The 14786-nt window shown below is 41.5% G+C and overlaps 1 protein-coding gene across 7 annotated transcripts in view; it reads right to left on the bottom strand.

Moving 5' to 3' along the window:
- The window catches only part of CADM1 (cell adhesion molecule 1), a 544514-nt gene that overhangs the window by 80254 nt on the left and 449474 nt on the right, over window positions 1-14786 (bottom strand). For 6 of the 7 annotated variants that reach the window (XM_073602402.1, XM_073602399.1, XM_073602401.1 and 3 more), the window contains one exon: window positions 2535-2567. The exons of the other annotated variant lie outside the window; for it this stretch is intronic. In XM_073602402.1, the coding sequence (XP_073458503.1) occupies window positions 2535-2567 (33 nt within the window). The remainder of the gene's footprint in view (window positions 1-2534; window positions 2568-14786) is intronic. 7 annotated transcript variants of the gene reach the window in all.

Raw genomic sequence — 14786 nt, 5'->3', positions numbered from 1 at the left:
CACAGATCTGGCCAAGGTTACAAAGGTTAAAAAAATTCTGCTGCACTTAAGGTTCCTAAGAGCACAGTGGCCTCCATAATCCTTAAATGGAAGATGTTTGGGACGACCAGAACCCTTCCTAGAGCTGGCCGTCCGGCCAAACTGAGCTATCGGGGGAGAAGAGCCTTGGTGAGAGAGGTAAAGAAATACCCAAAGACCACTGTGGCTGAGCTCCAGAGATGCAGCCTAGAGATGGGAGAAAGTTGTAGAAAGTCAACCATCACTGCAGCCCTCCACCAGTCGGGGCTTTATGGCAGAGTGGCCCGACGGAAGCCTCTTCTCAATGCAAGACACATGAAAGCCTGCATGGAGTTTGCTAAAAAAAAAGCACCTGAAGGACTCCAAGATGGTGAGAAATAAGATTCTTTGGTCTGATGAGCTCAAGATAGAACTTTTTGGCCTTAATTCTAAGCGGTATGTGTGGAAAAAACCATGCACTGCTCATAACCTGTCCAATACAGTCCCAACAGTGAAGCATGGTGGTGGCAGCATCATGCTGTGGTGGTGTTTTTCAGCTGCAGGGACAGAACGACTGGTTGCAATCGAGGGAAAGAGGAATGCGGCCAAGTACAGGGATATCCTGGACGAAAACCTTCTCCAGAGTGCTCAGGACCTCAGACTGGGCCGAAGGTTTACCTTCCAACAAGACAATGACCCTAAGCATACAGCTAAAATAACGAAGGAGTGACTTCACAACAACTCCGTGACTGTTCTTGATTTGCCCAGCCAGAACCCTGACTTAAACCCAATTGAGCATCTCTGGAGAGACCTAAAAATGGCTGTCCATCAACGTTTACATCCAACCTAACAGAACTGGAGAGGATCTGCAAGGAGGAATGGCAGAGGATCCCCAAATCCAGGTGTGAAAAACTTGTTGCATCTTTCCCAAAAAGACTCATGGCTGTATTCGATCAAAAGAGTGCTTCTACTAAATACTGAGCAAAGAGTCTGAATACTTAGGACCATGTGATATTTCAGTTTTTCTTTTTTTAATAAATCTGCAAAAATGTCAACAATTCTGTGTTTTTCTGTCAATATGGGGTGCTGTGTGTACATTAATGAGGAAAAAAAAATGAACTTAAGTGATTTTAGCAAATGGCCGCAATATAACAAAGAGTGAAAAATGTATGGGGGTCTGAATACCTTCCGTCCCCACTGTACAGGAAATCTCTTCTGCCTGTTATTCCAAGAGTGGATTAGAGCTTTTGCTCCCTTAACCATATAGTTGGTTATTTATATTTACCACTGCATATAGATATTAAAAGCGGAGGTCCAGCTGAAATTTTTTTTTTTAAAAGTCAGCAGCTACAAACAGCCTTGCGGCTTCACTGCCCGTTTCCTACTGCGCATGCGCGAGTCGCGCGGCGCTTTGTGAATGGCCGGCTGTGTTCTGGAACACACACAGTTCCCAGAACACAGCGCGCCCCATTCCCCAGAGGACAATGCGGGGAGAAGAATGAAGAACACCGCGGAGTAGGAAGTGGCAGATTAGGGCGATTTGCCTAGCAACAGCCATTTCTGGTAAGTAAAAAAAATTTTTTTTTTAGATTTTTAGGAGCATTTTTATGTATTTTTTTTTTTTTTTTTTTAGGGTGGACCTCCGCTTTAAGAATTACTTGCCTTTTTTTTAACATATTAACTAAGTTATACACCACACTTTTTTAGGTTAATATCCGATTAATCGAAACGATAATCAGCCAACTAATCGATTATGAAAATGCAGGCCTAGTTGATGCCATACATAGCGAAAAATAGCTTGGAGTTTAAATATGATTCAAAGAGTCAGTCAAAAGCAAATCCAGCACAAGGGTTTCTGCGGAGATCTTTGAGTTATGCTACTTTTGGGTGGACTACAGAAAGATGAATCACCCATCAATTCCCACCCTGGTCAGTATGGTTCCTATCAACTTTATATCAAACCATGACATCAAGCTTACCCTGCTGGATTCTCCATATCGTCTGTAGGGATTCACAAAAAGTAAAGCGTCCAAGGTGATAATACCTGGCAATGTCCACTCATTCAAATTTTGGTGGGCAAAGTGCTAAGCACAACAAGAAAACGCTGCAATCTGGCTTTTCTCACCTAGGCATGCAATTCTCCTGCATACAGTGACAGTGATAAACTGTTCTGGCACCCCCTCCACCCTTTATAACACATTGTCTTGACCTCACCCAATTTAGATGCCATTACTTGACCATGCTTTTCATGCCAAGATTTAAGGAAAGGACCAGAAAATGGACAAAACACACAAAAGAGAACAAGCCAGGGCTGACTGTGAAGGGATCTGATTGGGCTAATAAGGAGTGACTGAACCTTTTAACAAGTTGGGTTTTAAGATATATATAGGATTAAAGCTCAATAAAATTTAATTCTCTAATGAGATGTTCGTTCTAATCCCCAACCACCCTACTTGGTGTGTACACATGGCATCCCTTAACACTACAGGCCAGGCTTGTCTGTATTTTGAAATAGTAAACAGAAAGCTGATACCAACCGTGAACTGCAGGCTCTGTCGTTGCACTTGCGTCTACACACAGGAAGAGGAGGAGAGGGAAGAAACGGAAGGATCAGCATGCAAAAAAAAGGGAAAATGGGATAAAATAAAGGGAACAGATAATACACAAGCAATAATGAATCTCACACAGCATTGAATCAGTAAGACAAGGGAAAACATGACAGTCATACACCAAAGAGACAGCTCACACTTACCTCCAGTCCTGAAAGGGACACAACCTTCTAGGACCAAAGGAACTATAAGCAGTGTGGGCTTAATGATATACATATTTAGGTTTTTGAAACACAGAACAGCTAAAACTCTCTCTAAGGCAAGAGAGGTCATCCATCATTTGGCTGGGTACAAATGGGACTTCATAATAGCAGAGACTTCATAATAGCAGAGATTATACAATGTAACATGCAATTTAAGTTCTTAAAGCATTAACTAAACAGAGTAGAGGCAGTCATTTTGTTGCTACAACCAATATATATATATATATACACATACACACACAAACACAAGAGTATTGCCTATTTAGTAGTTCCGATATTGCAAACTTTTCATAAATATTGATCTGAAATTTTCCAGTTTAAGTGTAAGACTTCTACCTTTCACCGTTATGTGATGGCAGAGGTTCCCCTTCTCCTGCAGCTCCTCAGTTTGGAAAACTACCATAAAAGACACATAAGGGCCATCACAGATAAAGGCTAGTGACCTGACTATCATGCTGATGTAATGGCTTCAATTGGATACAGTGTGTCGTTACTGATAACAGAACTTTTGAGTTGTATACATGCTCCAGGTCAGTGACTAGTAATAGGGCCTACTAAAGCATGACAGCAAAGAAGCTCGCATTTTGAGAAGGAGAGGTCATGGATGATAGCTTCTATATTTCTATTAATTTTCCACGAACATTTTACAACTTATAATCTGATGTGGCACAGGTATAATATACAATGGTTCTCTATGAGGGACACTGTATGGTCAAGTACAATCCCAGGAGGAGCTTGGAGCATAAGGATCCCTCTGTGCTTCTACATACAGTTCTAAGCAGAAATGTACAGATAAACTGAAAACCCTCTTAAGGTGTAACTAAAGGCCAAACTCTTTTTTTTTTTTTTTTTTTAAAGTTTTGAATAGCATAAGGGTAGGGCTAAAAACCCAGTCAAGCTTTATTGTGGTCTTTATCTCTTCTGGGAGATTTAGCTTCTCTATTTGTCCTAGAAACTCACTGCCACCAGAACTGAAGATCTTCAATTTTGAGTAGTCATCTGAACAGTGGGAAATCTTCCAATACGGACACTTGTTGCAGTGATAACTGTCTAAGAGAGGACTTCCTCTTGGATTTACAAAATAGAAAGTGAAGTGAATCTCCCCATTGTGTTTTAGCCATTCCCTACTCTATCCAAAATAAATAAGAATTTTGGCTTTAGAAATACTTTACCACTGCAATATGACTGCCTCTACCGTAATTCATAATTGGTGTTGAAAATGTTCAGAAGCTCATCTACAGAGGGTTACAGAGTGCCATCGCTCTGCTTGCCATTATAGCAGAGTGATGTACTCTGTTGACCATCAGAAAAAGCTGAAAAAATAAAGCAACACTTATTTTTACTCAGCAGATAAAAACTGCAAGTGTCCAACACAGCTCAGGTCGTCTTCTCACCATTTCTAAAGAGCAGGCTTGAACCATCCCTCAAACTTACAATTGTATCTACTTAGCCAATAAAGGTATCACGTAAGCTTGTTTCCACTGCTTGCAACAATTTAAGCAATTTCCTCACACCCTTGTATAATATTGGTCAAAAACACTGTGCAATGTAAACCCACATGAAAGAAACCTACAATATATAAACTTGATAACTGAAAATTCATGTCTACGTGGCAAAACATTTATCATGGCCGCATGCTTAGGTCTTCTTGTTTATTTTCAGGGTCAAAAGGACGCAGACGCTACAATTTAGTTTTCAAGAGTAGAAACTCAGAATAGCTGGTAACATCTAGAACTCCCTTTAATTAAATAAACTTGCCCATATTAAATTATTGGTTTCTACAGGAACCAGCAGCAATAAACCCCTTGACCTTGCATAAGATATTCAGATACATGTGTATCACTGCTGTGGATTTTTGTTACTCAAATTATAACATGGTTGTAAGGAGATCTACTAACAGATTTTTTTTTTTTTCTTTTTAAAGCAAGGATGGTTGCTTCAAAGTATCAACAGAAACAAATAGGACTGTACAAAATAGAATTTTATACAACAAATTTACCCCAAATGTATTGCAGCAATATGTAGGGTTTTCTTTGCAAGCCAAAGAGCTATACAAAGTAACCAACCAAAATGAATTCTACACCAATAAAAAAACACTTAAAAAAAAAAAAAAAAAAAAAAGTTTAAACTGCTTTTGGTTACTTCACTTCTCCCAACATGTGTGTTAATTATGCCCATACGGCAACAAATTATGCATGTTGCATTGTAACAAGAGATCACATGCAAACATTAAAAAATTATGTTTATAAAGCAATGGATGTGACCTTCACCAAACAATAAGTGGGAGGTGCCAAGGTGAAGTTTGACATCAGACAGATATTGTGGTCCTTTTTTTCTGCTGTGATTCTAACACACAGAGTTTTTTGATCAAAACTAGATGATGAGAAATAACTGCATACCTTAAAAAAAAAATCTAATAAGAAAATGTAATATGAGAAAAAAAAAAAAAACAGCTTCATATAGAAATATCCATGTGACTTTACCTTAAAATGTTGTTTCCTGTTACAGAGGTTTAAACACTTGAATAGGTAAAGACAGAGATCCGATTATATTTTGTTTTGTTGCTTTAATTAAATAAATTAGTATAATTTTATTTGTATTGTTTAGATTTTTGTTTTTAAATCCAGACTTGTGTTTAAAATTAAAGAAGAAAAAAATAAAGCTGTCTGAATAAGAGACAGATCTTTGCAAAAAAGTGAGAATTTCTTTTGGTAAAGATTCCCAGGTTCTAGGTTGGGGCAAGTAATTTGTAAATACTATCTTTCACTGCCAGTACATTTGAACCCTTTTTTCTTGTGCCTACAATAAAGTGGTTCTAAAGGCTCAAGATATTTTACCTTTACCATTCTATGCGTAAATGTAAAAAATCTTCTGTGTGCAGCAGCCCCTGCCATATGTTTTCCTATGAGAGCTATCTTAACTGGTCCGACACAAGTCGTCCGACTTTGAAAATGCTCCCTGCACTACTGTGGTCTGACTTTGATCCTACTTCAGCCCATTGAATATCACTGAAGTCCAATCAAAGTTGGATCGCAGTCTTGGCGACAAGGATGATGATCTTGAAGGGGAATTCCACGCCAATTTAAAAAAAAAAAAGGCATTGGTTCACCCAAGAGCATAAAAGGGAGTGGGGGCCCCCCAAAATCCATACCAGACCCCATCCGAGCACGCATCCCGGCAGTTCAGGAAAGAGGGTGGGGACGAGCGAGCCCCTCTCCAAAACCATACCAGGCCGCATGCCCTCAACATGGGCACCCCCCCACCTCAAAGTATAGAGGCAGAAGACGTCAGCGGAGGAGGCAGAAGAGCCAGAGGGGAGAAGAGATCAGAAGAGATGGAGCTGCCTTAAAGCGGGGTTCCACCCAAATTTTGAACAATATTTGTATGTATTCTCTTCCTTGCCTAGATGCTGACATGCCGTTTAAAAAAAATTTAAATCGCCGTAATTACCTTTCATTTTTCTATTCTTCTTTGCACTTCCTGGTTCTCCTCCCGTGGGAGTAGGCGTGTTTCTAACCTCTCCCAGACTCCTGGGAGCTAGTCTCAGGCTTCCCAGGATGCCACTGAGCATGTGCGGGAATGAGCAGTGAATGCTGGGAGCACAGCATTCACCACATCCAGGAAATAAATGCTTGTGGGCTTCAAATGCCCACAATGAAGATGGAAACCGCCTGCAGTGAATAATATAAGTTATTCTTTCCGACGAAATCTGACACAGGCGGACATATTACACACAATATGTGAGTATGTAATGCTGAGAAGAAAAGTTTGTGAATGAACTAAAAAAAAAAAAAAAAACGATAGATAGGTGGACCCCCGCTTTAATAAATGACTTTAAAAACCTATGTAATGTGTTTTCTTTTTGACACATTTTTTAGGTGAATGGGTAGGGGTACAATGTACCCCATGCTCATTCACAGAGTGGGGGCCCGGATCTGGGGGCCTCCTTGTTAAATGGGGCTTCCAGATTCCGATCAGCTCCCTGCTCGCAGACCCCAGCAACCAACGGCCAGGGTTGTTGGGAAAAGGCCCTTGTCCTCATCAACATGGGGACAAGGTGCTTTGGCGTGGGGGGGACGCAGGGCCGCCTCTGCCCCAAAGTACCCACTCCCCCATGTTGAAGGCATGGTATAGTACAGGACGGGGGGGCGCTCGCTTGTCCCCACCTCCTTTCCTGACCTGCCGAGCTGCGTGCTCAGATAGGGATCTGGTATGGATTTTGGAGGGACCACCGTGCCATTTTTTTTTAGCGTGGGGGTTCCCCTTAAAATCCATACCAGACTGAAGGGCCTGGTATGCTCTTGGAGGGGGAACCCATGCCATTTTTTTTTTTAAATTCGGCGTGGAGTTCCCCTAAAGATTCATACTAGACACAGTGCCTGGTATTGTCAAGGATCAAATTCGGATCCCTGTTCATTGAAGTTGGACAAATGTCAGACTTCAAGTCGCAGGGCAAAGTCGGATCCAAAGTGGTACGACTGTCGTGTCATACCAGTGTGAACCTGGCCTTAGGTTGGCGGCGGAATAGTCTTGGCGCTGAGACATTTGAGGAAGCAGTCCCTGAGGTTTTAAATGAGGGACACCTGGTGCTTTTCTTCACAGGAAGTAGAGAACTCTTCCCTCAGGAAATCTTTTGGATATATTTGTCCACATGATCTCCAAATAAATGTTCCCAATGAAAGGGGAAACCTGCCAACCAACATCTTACAAGGAAGCTCGTCTGACCAGTTCTTAAGCCACAAAAGTCTGCGCATATGTACAGAAAAGAGAGCCAAACAAGAAACCTGCTGTATTGAATCCTTTAAGGTGTCAACAGCAAAACACAGCACTCAAGGAATATCTGCCTTATCAGCAGATCATCCTCTACGGACTGGCAGATACCAATTGCTGCAACAGCTGGCTAAATAGCTGAACTGGCCAAAGAAAAGGAAGCCTTTAATAATGACTCAAATTTCTTGTCAACAAGCCCTGTGCATTATCTACCAGACAAGGCAAGTTCTTGTTTAAGGAAGAGACTGCTGCATCTACGGCTGGCATGCTCCACTTCTTAACAAACTTTTCATCCCTGGGATATAAAAGGGAAAACCTCTTAGGAGGAACAAAAATCCTGTCAGGATGTTCCCAATCAGCATACACCGCCTGTTCCAACAGAGGGTGTAAGGAGAAAGCCTGTGTGGTCTGAAGAGGCTCAGTAACCTCTGCAAGAGGCAACTTAAAGGCAGAACGAACAATTTTAGTAAGAGTCAGGATCAAAAGCCTCTGTGATTGAGAGGCAGACACCAACTGGATATCTTCTTGTCCAGATTGCTCGGAAGTAGACTCATCCACCAGGCCATCCACAGAATCCTGAGCTTTAAGCTCTTCCCCATCCTCAACCCATTCCTGCTCCAGACTAGGATGCTCCGGGGAGGGGGATCTGTCACGCTTCTTGCCACCCTGTGGGATGGAGGCAATCATGCCAGCAATCCTGTGCTCTAACCCAGCTAGGGCTCAGGACAGTTCATCCTTAGTGATAAAGGGTGAAGCAGCAGCGTTGACTGTAGGCACAGTCCCAGATAGGCGCAGCGGCTCAGATTGCCCGGAAGACTCTGGTCCTTCAGGGGATACGACTAAGTTCATCAGGAACTACTGATGACATTAGTGTGCCCTTCCCTGTAGTGTTAGTCCCACTCCTCTTTTTTGAAGACATTTACTAGCCACAAAAAGGGAGTACCTGGTGTAGTATTAACACACCTCAGGAGGGAGACCCTTTAATAGGGCTCACCAAGCCCCTATGCAACAATCCTGCTAAGCACCTTTAGCCTGCCAAGCAACACCTGGTGACTCACGTGACCCAGGTAATGAGAAATGAGCCACTGTGAATGCCTGGTTCAGAGCCTGCTCTGTGTCCCACAGCTGCCTTCTGGAAGCACCGCATACTTGGCATACACAGCTTAAATAAGCTGGCTGTGCGCCGGAACGTTCTGTGCATGCGTGCGCAAGCACACGCGCGGTTCTGGCAAACAGGCATGGCTGTATTCGCGTATGACGCAAATCTTCGTGCGCTCAGATAATGGCTACGGCGCATGTGCGGCGAAGCCGCGTGCGCCATGGCAGCCAAACAAACTGCTGAGCCAAGCGGCACTTTTGCTAACGCACATACGCCATTGCGAACCAAGGCAAAATGGCACACCGTCTTGCACCATCATACAGGTAAAAAACAGCCAGACACAAGCAAAAAAGGTACACTTTGCAAACACCCACAGCTAGCCCAAAAACTCCCCTGTATGGTCACCGAACACACAGGTGTCAAGCCTCTAGCTAGCTTGATTGATTGTTACAATCACTGGGACACCCCACAATAATAATAAAGGGGTTTCACTTACCCCGTCCAGGCGCAGGGCAGCTTAGAAACTAAGAGCCCAATCTTCACGCTTCACGGCAGGTTCCTGTCACTTGAGAACCTTCAAGGACTGGGTATCCTTTTCATGTTTAGGGTCCACTCCCTTGGACCTGTACAGCACCTTGCAGGAATGCCTTAGCGCTGGGTTGTCCAGGATTCCACTTTGCAGGGTCCAGCGCCCGGAGGCTGCATTACAGGCAAAACCTTGCAGGATCTTTAATCGTCTTTGCGAAGCTTGGGTAATCTAAGCATATGAAGTCTGTGTCAAATGGATCCGATCGGTCAATTTATTGATTCATTAGTCCCCGTTTGTGGGACTAAAGATCTGGAGCTCAGAGAGCTCAAACACCTTGCAGAAACTGATAAAAAACTAAAGTACTTCCTGTATGGGAGGGGTTATATAGGGGGTCACTTCTGGTCTAAAGACCTTTGGTCTACCAGTGTCCATTCACCTGGAGATGAAGTATAACCCAGCAGGTAATGAATATTAGCCTAACACTGATGTATGAAATCCCATGATGTATGAAAAAGAAAGAACCATTTTGCAGAGCTTTTTGAAGCGCTTCCCATTCATTTCAATGGACAGTGTCATTTTTGAGGAGCTTTTTTAAGCGCTCCAAACATGCTCCAAAGATACTGCTTGCAGGACTTTTTTCACTGCCCCACCAGCGCACCGCCCCAGTGTGAAAAGATCCATTGATATTAATAGGAAGCAGTTTTCAAGAGCTTTTCAGGTGCTTTTTTTAGCGTGAAAGCGCCTGAAAAGAACCTCAGTGTGAAATGGGTCTTTGTATTCCATCAAACATTGCACATGGATGCTAAAGTGCACTATATATAAAATTCAACTTTAACCATATTCTCATATATATCAAGATCTGTTTTCTAAACAGAACAGATCCTGATATATCATGTGTATATTATGTGCACCTACAGCTGAAGTTTAAAGTGTTGGTAAACTCTCTCTGGTTATTTTCACCTACAGGTAAGCTTATAATAAAGGTAAAATGAGTATCTCCAAAATGTACACCATTTTTAGGGGTTATTCCAGCAAGCAGCAGCCGGTGACGTCACCGCTGCATGTGCTCTGAAGGAACGGCATACCTGTGCCATTCCTTCAAAGCTCTGTGCCGTGCCCAGGTGTGACATCATCACGGCTCGGCCAGTCAGATGGTCGGAGCCCGCAAACCAGGAAGACCACCGGATGAAGCTGGAATCCCTGTCAGCGGTGACAGGACGCTGCTGGAGAGATCTGTTCTAAAGGCAAGTCTGACATTCTGGGGTTGATTTACTTAAGGCAAAAAGACTGTGCACTTTGGAAAGTGCAGTTGCACACGGCAAGAGCAGTTGCTCCAGAGTTTAGTAAATGAGCAGAAGTTCTGCTGACTTTCATCAACCGATCATGTGCAAGCAAAAATGCTGTTTTTTTTTTATTTTCCTTGCATGTGATTGGGTATTCTTTGCAAAGTGAAGATTTACCTCATTTACTAAGCTCTGGAGCAACTGCACTTGCAGAGTGCAATTGCACTTTCCAAGGTGCACAGTCTATTGGCCTTTAGTAAATTAACCCCAATGTGTCAGTGCGCTTTAATACAGAGCTATATATATTTATTTATATATTAAATTAAATAAAACACACCTCTGTCCAACTTAGAAAAATGGAGCTTAGTCTACATGACATACCTGTGAGCCAAGCTCCACTTCCGCCAAGCCTGGTAAAAAAAAAAAAAAAAAATCACCATCTTGAAATATAGACACTGTCCTGGTAAAGAAGCTTGGATGCCTTGGTTGCAGCATAACTGGAACAAACGATACATGCACTGTGTGCCCTCCCATCCCCCTGAGGCTGCAGCACTGTGCTCAGCAGTTCTTGTGGCGGGGGATAGGAAAGCACCCCAAACAAGGGACAGCACTTGTTCCTGTTATAGCCTTCTATTACAGGACTGGGCAGATCAGCCAGGATGTTTTTTTTTTTTACCAGGCTTGGGAGAAACAGATATTGGCCTACAGGTATGTCACATTAGCTAAGCTTAATTTTGGTCAGCTGGACGATATTCTTTCTACACTATTTGGGCCCCTTGATTACAAAGTGTGTGTGTTTTTTTTTTGGTGAACTTAGGCTTCATGTACACTGCTCCTGATAAACAGACGTTTAGGAGTTTTTTCAGCTGCCCCTGAACTTTCCTCTATGTCATCTTGTCAGTACATGTACACAGGGTCGTCTATAGTCGTTTCTAGGCAGTTGAGTTTAGAAGCATTTTTTGGAAAGCAAAAAAATGTGTTCAGGACGGATGTTCAGAGGCATTTGAAATGCCAAATGCTTATAACAGCTTGTAAACACAGCAACTTGCGCTTAGCCTCCTTTTGTTTACAGGTGTTTTTAATAGAGATACATTTTTGACTATTTGCAATGTAAAAAACGCTTCTAAATGCAAGTGCGGCTAAACGTGCCACAACGGACGTTTTTAAACGTCGGTTACTATCTGTCAAGTTAAATCATGAAGCCTTAGCCTTTAAGCAAACAACTAATGCTTAAAAAGTTTGTCAACCCAAAAATAATATTTAAGATTTGAGAATGAGTCCCCCTTATCCTCTGGAAGTTGTTATAGTAAGATCTTTATACCTTGCCCACCTGATGTGACCATCACAAAAACAACTGACCTGGAGATATTGGCAGTGGAGCCCCCCCAAGAGGTATTTGAAGACAAGGTTTAATGTTAAATGGACATCTTTAAACTTAGACAATACTATCATTTGAAATAAATTCATTAGTTAGTACTTAAAGCCACTCTTCCCATTATGGCGATTTATAACCCAGAGAATGATAAAATAGATCCCTGTAATAACTTACCTGTGTAAAAAAAAATAAAGGTACTCAGTTTGAATGCTTCCATTAATAACTCCGTAAGGTATGGCCATTAGACAATTGATTTAAATATAGCAATACCGCTACATATGTATTTTTTTTCACTCTAAGCAGCATCATAAGTGACATATACCTGTTATCACAATCATAATTTTCTTTAGACAGGCATCCATTTGTGCCAATTTCCATAGCGGGTGGCTGAAACAAAAAAAGAGCAGGGTGCAGCATTTCCCAAACTGCCAGGAACTCTTTATTGTTCAAGGCACATTGTGCCCTCAGAAAATAACAATATTCATAAACATGGCATTTGAGTCAGATTACAAAAATTAAAAAAAAAGCCATTTTCATTTCTCTGTCAAAAACAGGGACACTTTGCCATTGCATTTATAATAAAATTACACATGCCTTATTTATCAAAGTGTCTTAAAAGAACAGTCTAATGCCCTTCACTAACAGGTTACATTTCAACTTCCATACTACATTTTCTGCAACAGGTCAATGTTCATTGATACACCATGAACCAGTGCGCTGTGCGTTAGCAAAGTCAATAACTTCCTTCTCAGAAGGAAGGCTATACAGACCTGGCACTATGTAATCAAATTGAGTTAACTTTTGATGGTTGGCTGCTTTCATCAGCTGTAGGAAAAAATGGAGCACCACACTAATGGTTTCAGAAAAATATCCAAAACAACAAGTTAACATGTTTTGGAGATTACAAAGTGCCCCTTCATTTGGGTTTCAAAAAACTGAACATTTCCTATCAAATACATACCCTAATTTATTTTTCCTCATGCACAGAGCAGCCCCAATTCTCCTTTTCTCGCCGGCGCTCCAGGCCCCTCCTCTTTGGGGAGTGCCCCCATGGAAAGCTGCTTTCCATGGGGGCACCTGTGTGGGCTCAGTCACGAGCTGCCCTGTCTGCATCTACTGATACTGACTGGACAACTGGGCCCTGCCCCCTTCTCCCTCATCCGAGCATTTGATTGACAGCAGCGGGAGCCAATGGCGCCCACGCTGCCCTGCAACAGAGAAGGTCTCTTTACCTTAATGCATAGAATGCTTTAGAATCACTTTAACTACAAACAACTTCCCTCTATGGGAAAAAGTGAGGGGGGGGATTGGGGGAGTGGTTTGTTGTCCATATCTGGAAAGCAACCTAAGGTAACGATGCTATTCCTCCATAGATACAGTACAATCAGTGAGCAATGTCACAGAAGTGTGTTAATGGCAGAATCAATGGCTGAAAATAAAGAAGGAAAAAAAAAAAAAAAAGAAAACGAATACAGTCATTAAATAGAAGGACTGTAAAGCTGCAATATATTAAAATTTTGTTTTTGGGTTTAGATACATTTTAATTCTTTTCTTAATTTTATGGTTCATTGGTTTGTACTAAATTAGTTACAACATTGTTCTAACTATGCTAATATGACACTTCATAGTAACTGTCCCTAAGTTCCCCATATGTACTAAGTTTGTTCTTTTTGTAGATTCTTGAAGACAATAGCATCCCGAGAACTGAAGTTATCAAGTGCAAGAGACCTTGGTTGTCATCCTAGGATTTTTTGTCCCCTGCATGATGCCCATACCACGGGGGAGAAACAATGCTGCTGAATTTCTTCCATTTCTAGAAGATCTGCCTAAAAAGTGAAATGATGAACTCAAAAATCTTTAAAAACAGCCTTCTACAATTATACTGTATCTCTTTCATGTTAGAGATTCAATAACCAATTTTCTGAAATCTTTTTGATCAGGCAACACTGCGCCACAACTAAATGCAGTCATCAAAAGGAAGTAAATCAAAATTGTCTGATTATTTTTTTCCCCCCTGTATGGCATGTAGCAGGTCAAACTCACGACCGGACGCCTGTCTCCAGCAACCCTGTTCTCAACATCCCATTAGCTGCACTGATATGGGTATGTGAAACATTTATATATTGTTAAAGAAGACTGTATGATTAATTTTGTTGTCTAAAAAAAGATTAATTCACATGCTAGGAGCTACGCAAGGGTTTACAATCTTCTTCTCATGACTGTATTTAATGTTGGAATTCTTTTTAAAAATTCTACTCATACTTACTGTAAAGATGTTACAGGGTGCTTACATAAGACTATTAAATATCTTGATCTATGGAAAGGTTACCACCCACTGTGAAAATAATGTACTCGACACTTTGCTGTTAAAATAGATTTATATATCAGACATCATTTGTGAAGGAAAAATGTATACATACTTTCCACAGAGGTTTTGCAACCAGCTAGATCTTGTGAGGTTGTGGCCCCTGACTCCACTTGGCTGCATACGATTATTGATTTTACTTATATACACATTTAATATAAAATACATGGTTTCAACGTTTTTTATAGATTTTCCTGAAACCGATTCAGGCCTGAGATTCTTGTATACCAATTAAATCATTAGCACGGAATCACTTTACCAGTATTAAGTAGAATGTTACACTGATGCAAAATAGTGGTTCAATCACAGATTGAAGCAGCAAAAAAACGGTGAATATATTTTTTTACTATCATGGTCATAAGGGGACCAAGGTAGCACCTTTTCTGCAGGGTAGCCAGATGAACTCAGTTTTTCTAGTGTGATTCCTCTAAAAGCAGGAAAAATGTCTAAATTAAAAATGGCAAGGAATAAGGGCTGTAAATGGGAACATGAAATGAGATGGACAGAGGATTATATGAACATCTTGTTTCCAGATAAGCTAATGATTCTGCAACAA

Source organism: Aquarana catesbeiana, linkage group LG10 (genome assembly GCF_042186555.1).
Source record: "Aquarana catesbeiana isolate 2022-GZ linkage group LG10, ASM4218655v1, whole genome shotgun sequence".
Taxonomy (NCBI): domain Eukaryota; kingdom Metazoa; phylum Chordata; class Amphibia; order Anura; family Ranidae; genus Aquarana; species Aquarana catesbeiana.
Note: the sequence above shows the minus strand (reverse complement) of the source record. Positions and strands in the feature narration are given on the sequence as shown.